The sequence below is a fragment of the Armigeres subalbatus genome, chromosome 2 (genome assembly GCF_024139115.2).
Source record: "Armigeres subalbatus isolate Guangzhou_Male chromosome 2, GZ_Asu_2, whole genome shotgun sequence".
Classification (NCBI taxonomy): Eukaryota; Metazoa; Arthropoda; class Insecta; order Diptera; family Culicidae; genus Armigeres; species Armigeres subalbatus.
In genome coordinates this window covers 405954895-405977451 of record NC_085140.1, presented here as the reverse complement: position 1 = coordinate 405977451, position 22557 = coordinate 405954895, and the positions used below count along the sequence as shown (strand labels likewise).

Sequence of the window (22557 nt, the reverse complement as noted above, 5' to 3'; positions counted from 1 at the left end):
GGAAAGCGTCAAGCAATCTCAAAAACTGATTAATGATGACGCGACTTTGAAAGAAGCGTACACACGCTTCAAAGGGAAATTCACGATAATATTAAAATAGGTTTTTCCTCATTTGCAAGCGCTTCGGCCAAAGGCAATGCTAAGCTTCTTTTCCAATTCAGGAACACTAGTAATGTTGTGTGTGCACAACCCATGAGAATATGATAATCTTATTTACATAGTTTGAAAAGAATCAATTTAACAAAGGATATTAAAATGTTAACTGGTAGTCTTTTGTGTGAAAATACAACATCAAATTGCTTATCTACGATCTTGTTCCGGGATTGTCCAGATTCTTCATCATTGGAGAAAATACTTTACATTCGCTGAGGTTTAGAAGAAAAATATATTGATCAGTTATCATTTGAGCAATGGGTGACCACGGATAGGTGTGACAGTAAAACTATTAGTAGCAAACCTGTAGATGAGAGTTTGTGTCATATTTTTGCTTGAAATTAGAAAGTTTAATCCCTCACGATTTCATTAAAACAAGAACAATCCAGCTTTTAGAAAATACGAAAAATACCCATTTACAAAATGGTGAATTTTTAGTCAATTGTTGAGTTTTTCTGAAAATTACAGCTTTGTATTGCAAAGATGAAGTGCAGTCCCATCACTGGAACGTACAACAAGCTACAATTCATCCAAATTCAGTTATTTATTTACTAATGGAAGTACGCAAAATTGAACACTTAAGTTTTATTATATAATTTCCGAAGATTTAAAGACACGATTCAGTATCCGTAAAACTTGTTCATTGAAAAAATGATTAACTTTTTACGCGTTGATAAGCATAAAGAAGTCAAAAGATATATTTCATGTATCTCTGATGGAGCAGCGTCGCAGTACAAAAATCGTAAGAATTTTTCGAAGAGCCTATGTCAATTTAAATCAATGTACCGGAATTGATGCAGAATGGCATTTTTGCTACATCACATGGCAAAAGGTCCTTGTGATGCTTATTGGAAGAGAGAACAATAAAGCGCATGTAATGCAAAAGAGCAAGTTTAGCCATGTAAAGAACGTAAGCATCCAATTAAAACTGCTGAAAGAACTTTTTGATTGGGCGTAAAATCGTGAAAAAAGAAAAGATTCAACCAAATTATCATTTGTTTTACTACTACTGAAGAGTACGAAATGAAAGGCTTCAGAAGCTCAACGAGCGAATTTAATAACGCTTGAAAACGATCCAAGGAACCCAAAAATTTCACTGTTTCATTCCATTGTCGGAAAATAAAATTAAAGCAAAACTATACTCAAACTGTGCTGATAATAATTCAAAAGTGTTCGATATTTTAAAAAATTTGAATAAAAATAAATAAAAAATAAGTATTAATAAACTGTTTTCATGATATCATAACCCATACCAAAATTCCAACCCAAAACTCTTAGAGTTTCTATAACAACATTGTGTAACTGCCACATTTAATTTAATACTTAGGATAATATTAATTCATTTTTATTTATTTATACATATAATATTTATACATATAATATACATAATATCGATGAATACATAAATATAGAATATCATACAAACAACTTGTTTAATCATCGCAAGGCCCTTAACAATAAAATCAGCATCAAACTGCGATTCTTGAAAAAAAAAATACACGGAAATTTTTTGTTTACTATATGTGAAAATTGTGAAATGTTTGAAATATCATAACTTTTTTGTTTATTAGTTTACCATCACCAAATTTTTATGGTAGATAGCTTATATAATGGACCGTTTTCGTTCGAAAAAAGATAGGGTTTTGAGATATTTGAGTTTTTGTGACAAAAATGATATTTTTAAAGGCAAAAAATTTTTTTTTTTTACTGTGCACATTTTCTTAAGAATCACCATTTAGTTGTCTAACTTTGCTGAAAAAATCATAACAATCGAACATTCCGTTTTTGCTGTGCAGCTTTTAAATATTTTGAACCATTTTTCATACACCCTTTTGAAAAGTTAGTCGTGACTCAATATGAAGATTTGATATCGAAAAATGACGATTTAGATGAAATTGAAAAACTGTGCAAAGTTTCAACTCAATAGAAAATCATGAATTAAAAATTTTCTTAAATTTTGATGCTGTTGCTTGGAATCGCTCTGGAACGATTCATTCAACTTTCCTATTAACGATCGGTTTCTCAAACCAACCTACATGTGAGTGTTTCATGGCTGTATTTAAAATGAAGTTGCTAACTTTTCTCTAGTACTATGTCTTTCACATTTACTTACGAAATCATTTTAAGCTTCGTAGTAATTACGTAGTAAAAGTATCCCGGCCATAGCTCTATAAAAGACCTTTGGCTGGTTCCATTTACGGAATTTAATAAAAATTAGTTAAAAGTAACTTCCGTTCAATTTGTTTGTTAAAGCAGGAGTCTTTCTTGATTTTTCAACCGTAACATCAAATATTTTCCACATGGCAACATTCCTAATTTCTACTCGTCGCGTACTACCACACTCGGAAACAGTCTGTGAACCTTGATCCGACGATAAAACACTTGGCAAAGAAGACTGTTTATTCTCCTAGCGTGAATTATCAACAATGGTACAATCACTTCCGCGAAAGCTTGATGGAGATTAGTAGCTAGTTGCCATGGTGTGGGATACTCGGAAGCATTCCATGAATTTCCATCGTACGGCAAAGCATTAGGAAAGATGGTGATTAGAACGGAGGGGTGTGGTTGTTTATCCTTGCCAGGTGTGACAGCATGATGAGGCTTACATAGGTATTAGGTGAGCGTTTGACGGCTTGTCATGATTCTGTTGTTTAATGGATAATGGAAAAGTGAACTATGACCATTAATGATTAATCGTGCTTAATAGCCTATTCATATTATGATATCTTATTTGATAAATAGTTTCTTGATTTTCGCATGCATTCCACCTACTGTTTTTTCAATTGGGTGATTCGAAGCTGTAGTCAATTCGTATTTTCTACTCACTACAAATACCTTCAGTAGGGTTTCAACAAACCTATATTCATCGTGGTGGAACGAAATCAACCCTTTTTTTCCTGACACCTCTGGACTTGCCTCTGGAAGTCTTCAAATAACAGGAAAAAAGCACCAGCACCAGCACCACGAAGCACCAGCCCTATCGTAAATTTGATACGCGACTGTTGCGTGCACGCGCCCGTCAGGTAATTCGTTATACACGCTTTGTCAGTGAAGCTTCAAGATTGTGTGATGCTGTCATATTTATTTTATTTCACGTGCTCATTCCACAGCTGCGTCGACCGACCTATGCTTTTGTGCGATCCACGCCATCCATGGCTTTCGGTGATGGCAATCTATCTGGTTACGTCGTAAAGTTTTCACAATTCCTGCGAAGCACCCGGATGCATAATATATGGATTTTCTATTGTGAACGAACTGGATGGGAACGATGGCATGGAAATATAAAAATAAATTGTAGCCGAAATGTCAGCTTTTAGGGAGGAATGGACTTTCCATAGTACGGGCAGCTGTTGAAATGGTTGGATTTGAAACAGTGTATTAAAAAATAAATTCCCGGGTGGGGTATCTCTAAAGCGAGCAGCTACAGCTGAATGTATCCAGTTGGACAATGGACGGTATTACGCTGAGCTGGTGCAAGCCAGGTTTGGTCGAGACGCGACTGCTCTGAGTGCAACCCGTTGACGACAGCTATTCTTCTACCCGGCTCTCCGGATGTGTCAGGTCAAACGTTCTGACAGTGATGGATTAAAAAATGGCTTTCATTAGTGAGGTTGATGCGCTTGGGTGTATGTGGCTGTGCTACTTTTAACATGGTTTTTGCTCGAATGGGAACTCTGCTGGTGAACGAGTTTGGCATGTTAAGAAGCCTGTTGCATTATGCTTTGAAGATGATGCGTACAGCCTTTAAACGGATAATACGCGATATTATCCCATATTACTAGTTTTGTAAAGTTTCATTCTGTTTTACGAAAATTAGCCTCACCTTTGGATCGTTATTACTCTTGTGCATAATGACCCGTAAGAGGATTAATGCTAAGGGTGAATACTCCCGAACATTTTTTGGCCATGGCTCTTAATTTGGCTAATTTTGCGAATTATTCTGCAAAAAAAACAACTTACGAGGGTGCACTAGCCAAGCAGCAAACTTGTCATAGATAAGCTACTACAACTTACAGTCACTCTCAAAATTAAGCGTACAGCATGAATTAGATGAATATATTCAAAAATTCCAGAGGAAATTTAATTGTTGGCTCGGTTGTTTTTAATGCATTTCAATATTCATCCCTTCCTTCAATGTATGCGTACATAAAATGGTTGAAATTTTTTCTCTAAAGTTCATTTATTTGAAAACAATCTCAAAATACGCCTAATAGATGTGACAAAATTGAGCATTACAGTGAATTTTTCTATACAATTTCTTATTATAAACACGATTAATGTATTTTAATATTGTTTTTGCATGATTATATTTATAGTAATAAACATCCACTACTCAAACATTCAATGTTTTGAAATTAAACCATGTTTTAATCAAAATGGCGATCAAGTAAGATGTATAAACAATGCTATTTAACAATTCAATGCTGCTGGACAAAATAGATGCTTTAATATATGTTTTTTTTTCGGCATCGTGTCTTATATATGATAGATTATCGAAATCGAGCGAGACATACCATAAATTTGGGAAAATTGAATCGGTAAATGATGAAAACAGATGTAAACATACAGAGAAAACGACAAATGTTGGGAATGGCATATTTCAAATTAAGTATAACTTTATTTAAAAGTCGATGTATAGGTAGCTTATGAGCTCAGGACACTCATTAATAATAATATTAATAAAATAGTAGCACACGGATACATTATAAGATGTCATTTTATATTTGAAGACTCAGTCACCGTAGGAACAAATTTGATTGAATCATTTAAATTCATCAAGCTATCATTAAATAAGCCGCCGAACTCTTAAAAAAAGTTTATTTGTACTCGCCGCATGGAAATCATCCAATTGTATCCCTTAAGGTAACAGATCGTGGAGTTTAATCCAAATTTAATTATGAAATTGCGATTTAGAGCTATCTTTTCAATATTCAATCAGAAGTGCTCTATGGGTTGAAAATCTGTTTTTATGTTCGGTACCTTAACATGCACCCTGTACTTTTAGAATTTGACTCTGAATGATTGGATTCAATAATATTACTCTTAATGATAGACCTGAGTCAATAATCGAGCTTTAAAACAAATTTAAGTTAATGACATATTAAATTTGAACTATGTCATGCCTAACATTTGTCGTTTTCTTTGTATGTTTACATCTGTTTTCATCATTTACCGACTGAATTTTCCCAAATTTATCGTATGTTTTGCTCGATTTCGATTATCTATCATATATAAGATACGATGCCGTTGAAACATACAAATTAAAACATCTATTTTGCCCAGCAACATTGAATTGTTAAATAGCAATATTCTTACCTCTCAATTGTTCGCCATTTTGACCAAAACATGGTTAAATCTCAAAACATTGAATGTTTAAGTAGCGGATGTTTATTATTATAAATATAATCACGAAAAAACAATATTGAAATACATTAATCGTGTTTATAATAAGAAATTTTATAGGAAAAAATCCGCTGTACGCTCAATTTTGTCACATCTAATAGGCGTATTTTGAGATTATTTTCAAATAAATAAACTTTAGACAAAAAATTTCAACCATTTTATGTACGCATACATTGAAGGAAGAGATGAATATTGAAGTGCATTAAAAACAACCGAGACAACCATTTAATTTCCTTTGAAATTTTCGAATGTAGTCAACTAATCCATACTGTACGCTCAATTTTGAGAGTGACTGTATGTAGGACTGAATCAAGTCATGCATGTGTTGCAGTAACCAAATCAGTCTGATTTGTGTTACTCGGGAAAATTGGTCATTGGTATTTTGGCATTTTTTTTTTCAAAATCCGTAAATTTAAAAAAAAAGTTTCCCTGATTCTTAATTTTGTTATTAATTATTATCATAGGAAATTATAGCTCAGCAGCGGGCGTGACCAATAATAAGCATGCCGTCACCAAAAAATCGTATGGAGGCGGAGCACACCTTCACCTATAAGTTCATAATAAAGGTTGATAATAAATCTGAAGGTTCTTGAACTTATGCGATTCTTTACTCATATCTCTTGAATAACCACTGGGATGAGATTCAAGGGTTTACTCTTCTCTTGAAGTGCAAGTTAGATCGAGCGTCTATTCTCCAAGTTAGGAGCGGCTCACTACAGCGTCTGCTCCGCATATTGTGAGAAGGTGATCATCGTCTGAGTGCCAGCGTCTGTGCATGCTATGCTGCATCGAGCCAAACGAAAACGAATTCACCGCAAAAAAGGAAAGACAGCACGAAGAGAGAGTGTGGTAGCTGAAGCACAGGAGAACATGGATCGAATCCATATGCCGAGGTTTTACGTTGACAAAACAGACTATGGTAGCAGTCAGGTGGTAGTAGCATTTCGAGGTTTTTTGGAATGATAAAAACGAAGGTGTATTAAGAAGCAGGATAAACATAGTCGACAATGGTCAAGCTGTGGAACCACCAATGGTTAAGGCTATGAACCATTCCAGCGATTCGTTAAAGTTTTAGTTGAAATTTGAAAGTTCGATGGTTATTTATCTGTGTTTAAACATAACCCTGCTCTAGAGCATGGGTAGATTTGACAGTTCGATAGTTAAACTTTTCTCGCGAAAAAATTGGCGCCAAATCTATTTTATTCTAAATAACTATCAATCTGTCAAAAATCAATTGGGTCGGCTTCGGGGTAAAATTTTAACCACGATGGGAAATTAACCATCGAACTGTCAAGTTTTAACTAAAAGTTAAACGAATCACTGGAATGGTTCACAGCCTAAGAAGACTCTGAATAAGGTGCAAACAGTAAAGGGTGGATCGAGATCCCAGTCGAGCTCTTCAAATTTGGAAGTGAGTAGTTGCGTCAATCGCTTTAGCATATTATTCAAATATGGAAGGATGAACAACTGTCTACTACTAGTTGGATGGCCTCTCATGATCTATAAGAAAGGGCACAGACTAGAGTGTGTCAATTACAGGTGCTTGACTTTGGCGGCGAAAGAGACGCAGGTTTTCGGGAGGGGATATCCACGATGTATTAGAAGTTTATCGTGCGGATGATCTTTAGTACATTTCAAAAGCACAATTTAGATGTACTATCTGTCCATTTATTTCAAAGCGATTTGCAATTCAATGAAGTCAAATAAACTGTGACAAATAAGGTCTGAACATGGTTTTCCGAAGAATCTGATTAGACTGATATGTGGCTTTCAATGGATTAAAGCAGGTGATGCGGTTTCTAATTAACTGGCAATTTCAATGAATCGCCTGCTTTGAGCGTGCTTACAGCGGCACACTAGGAGTTAACTTTTTGAAATCAGTATGGCGAAAGGCATCTAAGGTTCGATTTCTCAAAATTAAGCACTTTCATCAAAAAAAATATTTGGTAGGCATGGTAGCGGACACCTCCCTACATAATCGGTACCAAATAGTTTTTCATGAAAAGTTTCTTATTTTGAGAAAACCCGCGTTAGATGACTTTGGCCATACAAATTTCTGGCGGTTAACTCTTGCTGGCTATTTTGCGCATATACGACGTATTTTCGTAAAACGTACCCAAAAATCCGACGTAATAACGTATTTTACGTAATATTATGCAATATTGACGCTTTATTAAATTCCTCGTCGCAACATTCAATTGAGAAAGTTCATTTCTCAGTTGCGTCGATCCAACGTTAAATTACCTGCCAAATAGGTGAATATCGCGAAATCAGCGTAATATTACCGCCACCATCAGTGATATCGCTTCATGATGCATGCTGTAATGTCAACAAAGCCGGCAGTCAGCCAGTTTAGTTTTCACTCCATTCTGTGCGCATTGGAATACAATTATCATTTAAATAATATTCATTTAATTGCTTTTTAAATACTTCAGCCGTCAGGACGTGATTGAAATGTGACAACAGTGTTTCCAAGACCTGGAATTGTAAAAAAAAATGTGAATGGGTAAGTTTTGTATGATTTGTTTGTACCCAGCCGGTGCAATTTATCATATCATTTTTCAGAGAGGCAAATGTCGAAAGGATGCTATGGAGCTGCAGAGTTCGTTCATACCCACAGGGAGCCGGCATTGGAAAATGGATTTGTTCAGGTAAGTTTCTGAAAGATGATTTTTCTTATCGCCTGACGAATAAATCTAAGATTTTTTACATCAGATTCAAAATCGCCCTCGGATAATCGACCCAGTAACCGATCTCTCTGCAATCAGACGTCAGTCTTTCCTGCAGAGCCAAGCTATCGAGATCGTGGACCCTTATAACCTTACCTCAACAAAAAACTGTTTCGAACGGATCAAAAGCAGGAAAAATGAAACCACGCAGGTAAGTTATAATTTCTGATCAACTAAAATATAAACCTTGATCAGTACTGAACAGTTAATGAATTATTTAATATTTGTTGCAGGTACGGAACAAATTGTCGGGTTCATGGTCCCACCTACTATCCCGTATAAGAGCAATCAGTGGACTGAGTAGTTGCGAAGCAATGCAAACATGCGGTGACTTGCGGGAAGACGAACAATGCAGAACCGGGCCAGCATCATATGGCTGCAACATCGAAGATTAAAAGGACGTATGTAACTGGATACATATATAGGAATCAAATAGCACAACGTAAAAATAAAATCTTAAAATCTTGAAATCTTAAAATCTTAAAATCTTAAAATCTTAAATTCTTAAAATCTTAGAATCTTAAAATCTTAAAATCTTAAAATCTTAAAATCTTAAAATCTTAAAATCTTAAAATCTTAAAATCTTAAAATCTTAAAATCTTAAAATCTTAAAATCTTAAGATCTTAAAATCTTAGAATCTTAAAATCTTAAAATCCTAAAATCTTAAAATCTTAAAATCTTAAAATCTTAAAATCTTAAAATCTTGAAATTTAAAATAAAAATTATCAATCAAAATTTAAAAATTAAAATTAAAATTTCAAAATTTAAAATTTAAAATTTAAAATTTAAAATTTAAAATTTAAAATTTAAAATTTAAAATTTAAAATTTAAAATTTAAAATTTAAAATTTAAAATTTAAAATTTAAAATTGTAAATTTAAAATTTAAATTCTAAAATTTAAAATATAAAATTTAAAATTTAAAATTTAAAATTTAAAATTTAAAATTTAAAATTTAAAATTTAAAATTTAAAATTTAAAATTTAAAGTTTAAAATTTAAAATTTAAAATTTAAAATTTAAAATTTAAATTAAAATTTAAATTTAAAATTTAAAATTTAAAATTTGAAATTTAAAATTTAAAATTTAAAATTTAAAATTTAAAATTTAATTTTTAATTTTTAAAATTTAAAATTTAAATTTAAGTACAAATTTAATTAAATTTAAAATTTAAAATTTAAAATTTAAAATTTAAAATTTAAAATTTAAAATTTAAAATTTAAAATTTAAAATTTAAAATTTAAAATTTAAAATTTAAAATTTAAAATTTAAAATTTAAAATTTAAAATTTAAAATTTAAAATTTAAAATTTAAAATTTAAAATTTAAAATTTAAAATTTAAAATTTAAAATTTAAAATTTAAAATTTAAAATTTAAAATTTAAAATTTAAAATTTAAAATTTAAAATTTAAAATTTAAAATTTAAAATTTAAAATTTAAAATTTAAAATTTAAAATTTAAAATTTAAAATTTAAAATTAAAGAAATAAAAAATAAAAATAAAATTAAAATTAAAAACTTAAATTTAGAAATTTAATCAAAATTTAAAAAATTAATAAAAAAATATAAAATAAAAAAATAAAATAAAAAATGAAAAATAAAAATGACAAATTAAAAATTAAAAATTCTAATTGTGAGAATTATTTCCAAAAATATTTCTTGACCTTCTGTAGGACTGCAGCAATTTGATTTCTTGAAGGATTTCTAGAGAAATTTACGAAGGAACACCTTGAGGAGTTTCTGGAGAAATTTATGGAAGAGTTGCTAAAAGATTTCCTGGAGAGAGAGAGTGTATGAGTGTGTAGATTTCCATAGAGAGTTCTTGAAGGATTTTCTGAAGAAATTCCAGGTGGAATTTTCGGAGGAACTGTTGAATGACTTTCCGAAAACACTCTTTGATATATTTTCGGAAGAATTCCTGGTGAAATTCCCGAAGGAATATCTGGGGAAACTTCCAGAGGAAAACCTGGTGGAATTTCTGCTAAAACTCCTACAGGAATTTTCTGAAGAACTCCTGAAGGTATTTCTGGAGGAATATTTGGATTAAATTCCTAGAGAAACTCTTTGAGAACCTTCCCGACGAACTTATGGAGGAATTTGTGGACGGTTTTCCTTGGAGGACCTTTTGATGTATTCCAGAAAGAAGTTCTTCAGCAATTTCTGAAGGAACACCTGGAGAAATTTTCGGATTAACATTTGGAAGAATTTTCGAATTTCTGAATAAATTTTTGAAGAATCTCCTGGTGGAATTTCTGGAGTAACTGCCGGAAGAATTTCCGGATAAAATATTAGTGGAATATCTGCGGGACATTTCTGGAGAAATTGTAGGATTTTCTGGAGAAACTGCTGAAGGACTTTTCGGAGGTACTCCTAGAGGTTTCTCTGAATGAATTTTAGAAGGAATACTTGGCGGAGCTACTGGAGCTATTTCCGGAGGAATTCATTTAGGAATTTTCGAAGAATTTCCTGCAAGATTTTCAAGAGGAAGTGCTGGAATAATTCTTGAAGGACCTTCTGGAGGTATTTCTGACGGAATTTCCGAAAAAAAATATTGAAGAGTTTTTGGAGGAGCTTCTGCAAGTATTTCTGGAGGAATATCCGAAAGAGCTCTTGGAGGAATTTCTGGAGAAATTCTTGAAGAAATTTCCGGGAGATTTCCTGTCGAATTTTCCGGAGAAACTCGTGAATAACTCTTGGGGAAATTTCCGAAGGAACTCTTGAAGGAATTTCCGTAGAGGTATTTTTGGAGGAATTTCTGAAGGAACTCGTGGAGGAATTGTGGAAAAACTCCTTATTGAAATTCCGAAGGAGTGTTTAGATAAATTTCCGTAGGAACTTCTGAAGAACTTTTCAGAGGATCTCTTAGTGGAATTTCGGGATGAAGTCTAGGTGAAACTGTCGAATGAACTCCTGAAGGAATTTTCTTAGGAAGTTCTGGAGGAAATCCCGGAAGAACTCCTGGAGGAATTAATGGGATAATTTCCTTAACAGCTTCTGGAGGAATTTCCGAAGAAATTCCTGCAGGAAGTACTGGAAGTACTTGCCGAGGTATTTCGGAAGAAGGTTCTGTAGTAACTTCCGGTGGAACTCTTGGAAGATTTTCAGGAGGAACTCCGGGAATATGTACAGTCAAACCTCCATGAGTCGATATCGAAGGGACCATCGACTCATGGAAATATCGAGATGTGGAATAGAAAATCCTTGGAAAGCTGTTCGAAGGGACCATCACAGTAACCAGAAAATATTTTTTAGTATGGCATAATTTGCTTCCATGAGTCGATATCGAGTCATAGAACATCGACTCATGGAGGTTTGACTGTAATTCTTGAAGGACCTTCTTGCCCGAGCAACACAAGTCAGACAAAAATAGTTGCAACAACTTTATCGTGGCCAAATCTGGTCACATATGAGTTGCAGTAGCCTATGTGATACATGTGTGTTGCTAGGGTGAGGATCTCTTGAAGAGTTTCCGGAAGAACTTCCGCAGGTATTTATGGAGGATTATCCAAAAGAGTTTCTGAAGAAATTCCTGACGGAATTCTTGGAGAAATTTCCGAAGGAACTCTTGAAGGAATTTCCGTAGAAGCTACTGAAGGAATTTTCGAAGTAATTTTTAGAGGTATTTTCAGAGGAATTTCTGAAGGAACTCATGGAAGAATGGTGGAAAAACTCCTTAAGGAAATTCCGAAAGAGTTTTTAGACAAATTGCAGTAGGAACTTCTGAAAAACTTTTCGAAGGTATTCTTGAAGGAAGTCTAGGAGTCATGGTCAAATAAACTCCTGGAGGAATTGTCTAAGAAACTCCTGGATATATTAATAGAAGATTTTTTGGAAGAATTTCTTAAAAAAGGCTGGAGGAATTTCCCAAAAAGCTTCATGAGGAATTCCTGAAGTCACTTTCGGAGGAACTCGTTGAGGAATTTCCGAAGAAACTCTTGGAAGATTTTCAGGAGGAACTCCGGGAATAACTCTTGGAGGAGCTTTTGGAAGAACTAGATGAATTTCCGGAACATTCTCTTGAAGAGTTTTCGGAAAAACTTCTGCGGGTTTTTTTTCTGGAGGAATATCCGTAAGAACTCCTAGAGGAGTTTCTGAAGGAATTCCTGACGGAGTTTTCGGGGCAGTTCCTACAAAATTTTCCGGCGAAACTCACGCACAATTCTTGGAGGAATTTTTTAAGGAACTCTTGAAGGAATTTTCGTGGAAGCTACTAAAGCAATTTTCGGAGTAGGCTACTGGAACTATTTCCGAAGGAACCCCTTTAGAAGAAGCTCCTGAAAGATGTTCACGAGGAACTCCTGGAATAATTTTTAAAGGACCTTCTGGAGGAACTCCTGGCGGAATTTCCGGAAGAAATATTGAAGAGTTTCCGAAGGAACTTCTGCAGGTATTTCTGGAGGAATGTCCAAAAGAGCTGCTGGAGGAATTTCAGGGGAGTTCCTGCCGAAATTTTCCTAAAAACTCGTGGATGATTGTTTGAGAAATTTCCAAAGGAACTCTTGAATGAATCTCCGTAGAAGCTACTGAAGGAATTTTCGAAGTAATTCTCAGAGGAATTTCTGAAGAAACTCGTGGAAGAATAGTGGAAGACCTTAAGGAAATTTTGAAGGATTTCTTAGACAAATTTCCGTAGGAACTTCTGAAGAACTTTTCAAAGGATTTATTGGAGGAATTTCGGGATGAAGTCTAAGGGAAATTGTCGAATGAGGTCCTAGAAGAATTTTCTGAGACACTCCTGGAGGAATTAATGGAAGAATTTTTGGAAGAATTTCCTAAGAAACTTCTGGATGAACTCCTGGAAGTACTCACCGAGGTATTTCGGAAGAATTTTCTGAAGTCACTTCCGGAGGAATTTGTTGAGGTATTTCCGGAAGAACTTCTGCATGTATTTTTGTAGGAATACCCGGAAGCTGCTGGAGGAATTTCTGGAGAAATTCCTTATTCCTGAAGGAATTTCCTGGGGATTTCTGCTGAAATTTCCCAAGAAACTCGTGGATAGTTCTTGGATGGATTTCTGAAGGAATTTCCGTAGAAGCTACGGAAGGAATTTTCGCAGTAATTCTTGGAGAAATTCCGAAGGAGTTTTGAGAGAAATTTCCGTGGAAACTTCTGAAGTACTTTTGGAGGATCTCCTGGATGAATGCAGAAGGAATTGTCAAATGAACTCCTGGAGGAATTTTCGAAGGAACATCTGGAGGAATTCCTGGAGTTACTTGATGAGGTATATCGGAAAAAGTTTCTGAAGCAACTTCCGGAGAAACTCGTTTCCGAAGAAACTTCAGGAAGGTTTTCAGGAGGAACTCCTGTAATAATTCTTAGAGGACCTTCTGGTGAAGCTCCTGGAAGAATTGCCGGAAAAAAAGAACTGCTAAGGAATTTGCAGGAGGAATTCTTGGAAGAGTTTTTGAGGGAATTCCTGGAGAAGTTCCTTAAGGAATTCGCGAAGGAATTCCCGAAGGTGTTTTTGGAGGAATTTCCAAAGGATTTTTAGGTGCAGTAAATTGTGCAGTAAATCTAACATTGACAAAAATTTATTATATAAAATAAGTCCACGCTAATTGGAAATGATCTATTATGCCATGGCGACAATATTTTTATCGGCGCAAAGGTTCACTAAAAATCCAAACATTTTAAAATACTGAACCAAAACGTAAAGCCTGAAAATCTGAAAATCTTTTAATAAAAACCTTAGAAAACAAAGCATTGCCATTTTCCCACTGTTTACAAAAACTCGATGTGTCAAAGTGCTGCAAATTATAACGAAAATCAATAATTTGTCATCATATTGTATATTAACGTGCAAATAAAATATAAAATTTTTTAGAATTGTTTTTTGGAAGCATGAAAGAAAATTCCCGAACACCCCTAACCCAGCTGCCGAGAGCAAGGTTTCTGCTGGCTGGTTATTACATCGTTTTTGTCATTACGTCGAACATATTACGTTTTACACAGTTTCAGTTTGGCGAAAAAATGCCAATTACGTCACTTATTTTTACACAAAACAGATGTAAAAATACATGTGATTTACGACGGCGTAGTTGTAGTTTTCAGGTCGAAAACTAAAAAACGCATGGCTTTTTAACCAGTGTGCGATGGTGTCGTGTAGTGGCCCCACCGACAACAGCTAACACAGTGATGACGTTGATGGCGGTCATCGATGATGGAGTGGCGTTGGTTGTTCATTGTGATTAATGCTGTCCAATGAGCAGCTCGAAGTAGCTCGAAGTTGTTCCTGTCACGCTCAGGCCCGTTTGTTGACAAAAAAGAACGAGCAGGACGGGAACAACTTCGAGCTACTTCGAGCTGCTCATTGGACAGCACTATGTAAACATTGAAAATAAATCGATTCTTTTCAGGGTCACCATTATATTCGGAAGAAAGCTAACTGAGCGGATATTTCCAAAGTGTACCCGCTAGTTACTGTGACTTCTTGTCGTTCAGTGAAACTTTCTGCTTTCTAGCAAGATACTGAATTCGGTTATGTGTTGTTAGTTATTTAAAATGTGTATTATTGAGAAGAGTAACAGTCAAAAACGAACTTTCATTAAAATACCAACCATAACCGCTTTGGGTTGGTAGCGTAATCATACCGTCAGAATCAGTCTGAGCGGTGGACGTCAGTGAAAAGTTAATTTTTTTCGCTAGATTCTGACTTTGGTTTTTTACTATTGCGCATTTATGTGCATTTAGAAAAAAAATCGGTTCTTTTCAGGAGCAAACTCACAAGCGCGCTTCGTAGAGACGCTGTAATTCCCAAGGTTGTGGAGTTTAATCCGACTGTAGGCAAGCGGGAGCCTCTTTGGGCACCTTATGCCATTTGATGGTTCACTGCATTGCCCGATTGCTTTGATTTGCGACCATCGGTTGCAGAGTTGCCATTATGCCAGATATATCTGGCACTGCCAGACTTTTTGGTACCAAAAAGAGAAAAAGAGAAATTATCCGCAATGCCAGACTTTTCGAATTTCAGACAGATTTTTTGTGATTAGAATCGGTAGAATATGAGTCACAGAAAACCATCTAATAAAAGTTTGCTGTTCGGGATGCTACAGAAAAAGCAGTTCTTCACAGTACATTGACAAGCCAAAAATAACCGCAACTTCAACTCGTTTCCCAAAACTCATTTTCAAATAAATTTCAATATTTTATAATTAAAGTGAAGATGTGAAGGTTCCGCGGATGTTGTTCCGGACTGCAGTTTATTCATGCCTATTCCCAGAGATCGGCTTTAAAGAGACAAAAACTAAAGGGCCAATTTCTGGCGTAATTTCTTACGTTTGGAGTTCTGGGAATGCTTACATCGTTCTGTAAAAATAATCCCAATAAAATGTAATCATTGTCTATTTCCATGGCTTATCACATTTCTTGGTTATTCAACAATCCGGTGTCCTTCTGGAAGACTCGAAACATCATTAAGCTCATTTTGATGTACATGAGGGGTCACCGGAGGTCCTTAGAGATATTCAAAGCATCCGTTGAAGTGGACAGTTTGTAAACTTGTCCGTCCCTGAATAACAAATGATTGAAGTGCCCCATTCTCATAAATCTGAGTGGAGATGATTATGAAGATTCAGAACCTCCGTAAAAGTGGTAAATTCTTGATACTTATCTTAAAGGAGCGTAATTTTGTTGAAATCTTTTCATTACAAGCAACAAATTATTGTCTTAACCCTTAATTTGTAACGTTCCGGAAGATTAAAATCCTCTGTTATGGACTGTTCATAAAAATTATGACGGCACTAATTTTTTTTTGTTAGAAAAATGCGTATGGGAGAGCAGCACTTAAGAATTAAGCGGATGTGAAGAAATTGGCCCTTAGAAATTCAAATTAAAAACGAAACCTGTTTTGAATTAAGTTAAGTAACTTATTCCAATAATTATTTATATTTTATTTATGTTTTATTTATATATTTTCTGAAATACTTGAAATGTTATGAACTCTAATAATATCGTTTTACGGATATAGAATTGTATCAAGGAATATATAAGGCGGAAGCAGACCTTATTTTAAAAGAATAAATTTTGATAAACATAGAGCAAAAGCAAACATATTGTCAAACAGAGAAATTTTTGAAATGTGTTAAAATATTTAATATTTTTATTAAGAAAATTATTTTGAGCTTTTTAGTGGAATGTCTTCACTTGTCATAAGACGAGTTTGTACAATCGCATTTAATTCCACCACTTAAGTTAAGTGGTGGAATTAAATGGGATTGTACAAACTCGTCTTAAGACAAGTCATATTTTTAGTTAGAATCACTCAATTTAAAAACAAATATAAAGGCAAATTTCTTCGCCAGATTTTGCCAGATTTTTAAGATGCAGCATGCCAGACTTTTCTTAAAAAGTAGTGGCAACCCTGATCGGTTGTGGTTCACATTAGGCCTACTTTGATAGTTTAGAAGCATTTGAATATTTGCTTTGTATAGTAATCCGCAGAAAAGTTATTCTTTATGGTGACGTCTTCATCGATTTGGCTGTCGTCGGCGAAAAGCAAAATTTTCTCGCAAGATTCTGACTTTAGTTTTATTGCTATTGTTGATTCAAAATGTGCAAAAGAATGTTGATCTGAGATTATTTTCCTTTATGGGGCAAACATTATCGTATCATGACGGTTTAAAGTTGTCGTCGGTAGCAGTATCACAAGCGCGCGACGGAGGGAGACGCCGCAATGATACTGCAATCGACGACAACGTGATTAAAAGAATGATGGCGTCAGTGTCGGTATGAGCGGTGGTCGTCAGCAGGAGTTAGCTGCAGGAAAATTGTTCAATATTTGGCTGTCGTCAGCGGAAAGTGGAATTGTCTCAAGACATTCTGGTCTGGTTGCAATTAGTGCTAAAAAATGCTCATTATTGAAAACAAATCGGTTACTTTCAGGACCATCATTTGAAACAAGAGAATCGAAGATAGAGTTTTATCTCGGATCAACCTTTTCTTCTAAGTACAAAATAGTGAAGTACAAGTAGCGAAATTAAAATCGCGCATCTGAGGGAAATTATGCAATACATATATCCGAATGGATGGTGTCTATAGAGTTTCATCGGTAAATCTTCGAGTGGCTAACGTTAGCGTTAGTAGCAGCCAAATAAAATTTTCTTGCATGCCACAAAAATTATCAATGTTCACGTCGGGTGGTTTTGCATTAAGCCGTAATTCCGTTACTTTTGGAGATTGTTTACGTTTTATGCTGACAACTCCTTAAAAAAATTTTTTTTCTGTCATATCTTTTTCATTTTCATTTCTACATTTTTCGAAAAACAAAAAAGTTATAACTGTTTTATTGAGTTTTTTAGTCCCATTTGATTTAACACCATCAAATTGTTGCAATCGATTTTTTCGCATAAAAAGTACAAGTAATGCACTTTAAATTTATACCTGAACTGTTGTTAGCGAATGTAAGGAATGTTTCATCTAAAACCATTTCCTACTATGCAAAGCAGAAATCAATCTCCCATCTCAAGGAGTTGATGAACCAATGCACCATGCGTCTCCACATGCTTGTATGCTTATACGTCGAACATGTTCAAAGCTTGTTGGAGTGAGAAGCAATAAATCTCCATAAGTAATGAAACTACACACTTAGTGTCTTGGACAAAGTTTTTCAGGAGAACTTTAGCTACGACCCTCGCGAAGACATATGCCTTGCTAGTTGTGGAAAAAAAAAATTTCATTTCACTTTTGGAGGGATTTTAGCCTCATAACACGATTTTAGCCACAATTAATAACTGAGGAAATGATAATAGAATACGTAGTTGAAATGCAGGCCAAGTTCTAGATGGAATGTGAAGCAATAGAAGAAAAATAACTTCCTCAGCTAAATGACCTTTCCGGCCAAACGACGAGATTGCTCGTACGTCCGTTTCGACTAAATTACATTTTCGGGCAAAGATTTCCGGCCAGATGGGCTTCGGTTTAATGGTTTGTCAGCCAAATGTCAGTTTCGGCCGTATAACATGTTCGATTAAACGACATTTCCAGGAAAAATGACCTGTCTATCTCAATAAATTTTTCGATCGGGTAGAAGAAAACAGCAAAAGAATAACAATTGGAAAACGGAATAGCAAAAATTGATATTAGGTTGATTGATATAATTGCTAGAATAGCAAAAATGATGACAGAGATTGTTCGAGCGAATAACTCATAAATAACTCATTTTGCCATTATAATAACAAACTAATAACAAAATGTTCGCAAAAAGAAAAATATCAAAATCAGTTATTATTGATATGTTGAAAAGTCAAATTTGTTATGATGGCAAAATTTGTTCTTTATTTGTTGTGCTGCTCTTCCTTACAACAACACAAAAACAACAAACTTTGATAAAATAAGAAAGTGTGTTGTTGGGATGTTATTTTATGTTATTCGTGAATAGCATAAAAATAACAAAAACTGATATAACAGAAAAATTTGTTATTTTTATGTTATTAGTTTGATTTTCATCTCTACCCGGGTATCTTAAACAACGGGCTACACCGTCGTTTTCACCAGAGGCCCAAAGCAACAAAAATTCGGGATTGGAAGCGGCGCTGGGTCGGCCACACTAGACGTAGGGGTGGAAATGAAATCTGTAAACAAGATTTAGACTGGAGCGGGGCATCGCAGTAGATGCAGACCCGAAGACTCACGGCTACGCATTCTCAATAAAGAAATGAAAGAAGTCGGCCGAAATCTAACCTGGCAACAGGTTAAAGCGATAACTGGACATCACTCAGGATGGAGATTTTTCAAGTCAGTTCTTTGAACCACTGGAGGTATACAGGGCCCATAAATAAGACCATTTTGGACGAACAACATTTTCGGTTGATTCTGCCATTTGTCCGTATGTCACTTTTAGCAAAATGATATTATTAATAACAAAAACTTGGGCCAAACCACGTCAAAGTATATTGTTGTTTGTAGAGACATTTGTAGACCTAGTTGTGTTAGTGCTGAGATAGTACTTTGATGGGGATGTGTTTGAAACTGTTTAAGAGTATGTTCACCTTTGAACGCTTGTGACATGCAAGAATGTCGTTTCCCGTGAATGAAAAAAACTGACAATACGTTAGAAGAGGTAGACCGCAAAGCTTTTGAAAAGTGCTGCGTGCAATACTCGGTGGGAAATGATGTGTGGCACAGACGCATGAAACTTTGTGAAACTAACCAGGATTTTCGGCTTTCAGTCACATGATGTTAATAATTTCAAATCATTGCCTACGTTTCGATCCGAGGGTTCGGATCTATTTCAGGGCACGACATTAATCAACCAGTCTAATGAAGTGTTGTTACACGATGGACTGTCACGTGGATTGAGGCAGGCTGCACTAGTTTGCTCCAGCACCATTAACAAGCTGTTGCCAGCTGCTCGGGGTTCGATCTTGGGATATACCACCTTGCTCCGAGAGGAGTTAAAACAGTGAAGAAAGATAAGAGATATATTTCTTGCTAGAGCTAATAAAACCCTCGAAAATTGCTTTACTTTCGGAATTTTGCGAGAAACCGGCCAAATTAGGAACATGGTACAGTTACCCTACAAATATTGATGAAAATTTGGAAGATAAATCGCTGAAAAACATGTTGTGGAAAATCCTCGAAACATTATGAAGGAAAAAATCTTAGAAGATGACAAATATTCGAAACATTGTGGAAAACTCGATGCTATATGAAAATGAACAGAATATTATCTAGGATCTAAGGAACGATCTATGTGGGTCTATATTCTCTGTGCTTTTACCTCTCTCTTCAATATCATTCACGATGATGATCAGAGTACGACTTCCAGCACCTTCCGTACGACAAAGTTGTAAAGTGACGAATGATGATTGAAGACATCAGAATAGTTGTTATTTTAAACTAGTGCACTTTAATCAATGGAATAATATTACATCAAATAGACTGAACGTAGCACCGAGGTTCAGAAAACAATTTGTTAGATAACACAGCAAAAATAGCGATGACTGATTCTTGTCATTTGCTTGTTATGATTTCATGAAAACATTCAGGCTAGACAAGAATAGGTCTGCCAAACATGCAAGATGGTGCTGGTTGTGCTCACATAAATTATCTGGTTTTAAGTTCTGCTTTGGCCACTGGATCACAGTTATACAAAATCGAGGTACGTAGATTAATAATAAAGATGACAGCCCAAAACTGCTGCCCAATCGTTGTACAAAAGGCAACCAAACGGGCTTGTATAGATCGAGCAGTGACGCCATCTGTTACAATTGATTTTATTGTGTGCCATGTGAGCCACTTTTCAATGGTTGAACTAATAATGCAATTCTTATTTTCTAACAACAGCGAAAATAATGGAAGAACAAATCAATTTTCATGAATTGAATTATACGCTCTCGCTTCGGAAGAGCTTTTAAATTATAAGCTGAAGCCTGTGAATGGGAAATGCATTTCCATTTGGAAGCACAATTGCGGACAAACGCTTTTGTTTCGATTTTTATATAAATAGTAAGCAGGCTTCCATTTTTTTTATTTTGTCCAAAGCATGACTGATTTTTGCATTTTAATCCAATTGCTCGGTGATGCTTTAGTAGGGTGCGAAAAGACTCAACTGCGTTACTCCACAAAACAGTCATTGTTCGTAATTCCTTGGAGCATTAGGGACACCCTAAGACTGGACATGAACCTCAAATGCAGGTGCCAACTCATGCGAAGGTCACCGGATGCGTTGCATACAGCCACTCGTTGATTCGCTCGCACGTTAGTTCGCTCGTCATTCTAATGGGAACGCAATAAGCAAAAGGGAAATTTATTTAATTTATATAACTCTTCGCCGAGCAAAGCTTGTTTTCCGCGTCACCTTCTGCCCAACGCCGCCGCTTTCAGCAAGGCTCGATTTGCAGAATTGGATTATTCAGTGCTCTTGATTCAATTGAGAGGGATGCGGTTTGCGTCAGCACTGACTGACTGACTGGCTTTCCCTCGTACTGCTTACATCCGTTCGCAATAACCGTTGATTTAGTGCAGAAATAAATGGTCTCAAAACCGGAAACCTATAAAACTTTCCTGTTCCAACCACTCAGTCTGGCGAGCATCGAATAGTTTACAAACAGAATGGAAAATGCAATAATTATTGGGAACTTGTGGAGCATGAAGTAATTGGATTGAACTAGTTTTGCGTAAAACGGCAAGAAACATGCTTCGTTAAAAGTTTTTTTCAATGTCCTTTAAAGTTAATTCATATTCAATCTTACAAACCTCAATTAAGCTTATTGTTAATGTATATTAAAAAAAACTGTTTTTGGGCAGCAATAATAAAATTAAAAAAAAAGTGAATCTTCAAAACAATCTTTGACAAATTCGATGAGATTTTGGTTTTTGACGTAGGACTTACGACTTGCTTTACTACAATGGGAGTAGTTTTAATTTTTTATTCAAGATTTTGCTTCACTCTGGAACATGTGTTTTTGTTTATAATTGTATTTATAGAGTTAGAAACGGTTTCATCACTTCTAATTATGAATTAACGAGTTAATAAATATGCAGAGTTGACTGTTGAAGACTTTTAGAGAGAGCGCTTATTTAACCTTAATTAAGTTTTTCTGTTTACTACTACCACATGTTCACAAGCTCACCCCATACGAATTTAATATGACGTTAGAAAATTTATATCAATTAAACAATCCCTCAACAATATTCTCCAGCTTTATTGTAATTCACCAATCATCCCGACAAAACTTTCAATTTCCAAACCAGCCAAACATCCATCATTCACTTCCAGTTGCATTCAGCTGCGGTGACGGCTCCTCACTTAGTTTCCCTTTGTGTCACCGACGCGCCGGTCCCCCACCGCCGAACGGGGTGGCGCTAAAGCATTCCATAGTGCTTTTGTCATGCCGCGCGCGTGGTATGTAACTACCATCGTCGAACAGCCACTACCAACCGGTTCCGTTCGTTCCGGTTTCCAGGTGAGCTTTCCCGGATCGTTACAGACAAACTTTATGACTGAAATGAATTAGTTGTTCCTACACTCCTCGGAGTCCCGCAACGAACGACGAAAACGGTGAAACACCCACCGTTTGCTTTTGTTCTTAGACAGCTTCAACGACTGACTGCTTTACTGCGAGAAAACTTTTGGGGGATGTAGCAATCCGAGGGTGAAGTTACTTCCGACCCGAGTTTGTTCGCCCTCTGTTCTCTCGCTGTGTGTGTATGTCAACGCTAATCGGCATCGCCATCATCTTGCAAGCTTCCTCGTTTGACCCGGGTGGTATCTGTAGGAGTCTCTGACTGAGGAGTCGAGTTCACTCGAGGCACGTAATTTGGCAAGTTATACTCT

The 22557-nt window shown here is 35.4% G+C and overlaps 2 protein-coding genes across 2 annotated transcripts in view; one reads left to right on the top strand and one right to left on the bottom strand.

Moving 5' to 3' along the window:
- LOC134213335 (neural-cadherin-like) overlaps positions 1-22557 on the bottom strand; it is a 1323925-nt gene that overhangs the window by 351990 nt on the left and 949378 nt on the right. The gene's annotated exons all lie outside the window — the stretch shown is intronic.
- Positions 8111-8786, top strand: LOC134217586 (uncharacterized). The gene is made up of 3 exons (XM_062696366.1): positions 8111-8207; positions 8272-8436; positions 8519-8786. Exons 1-3 carry the CDS (start codon positions 8130-8132, stop codon positions 8678-8680), a joined length of 405 nt encoding a protein of 134 aa, XP_062552350.1. The 5' UTR covers positions 8111-8129; the 3' UTR covers positions 8681-8786.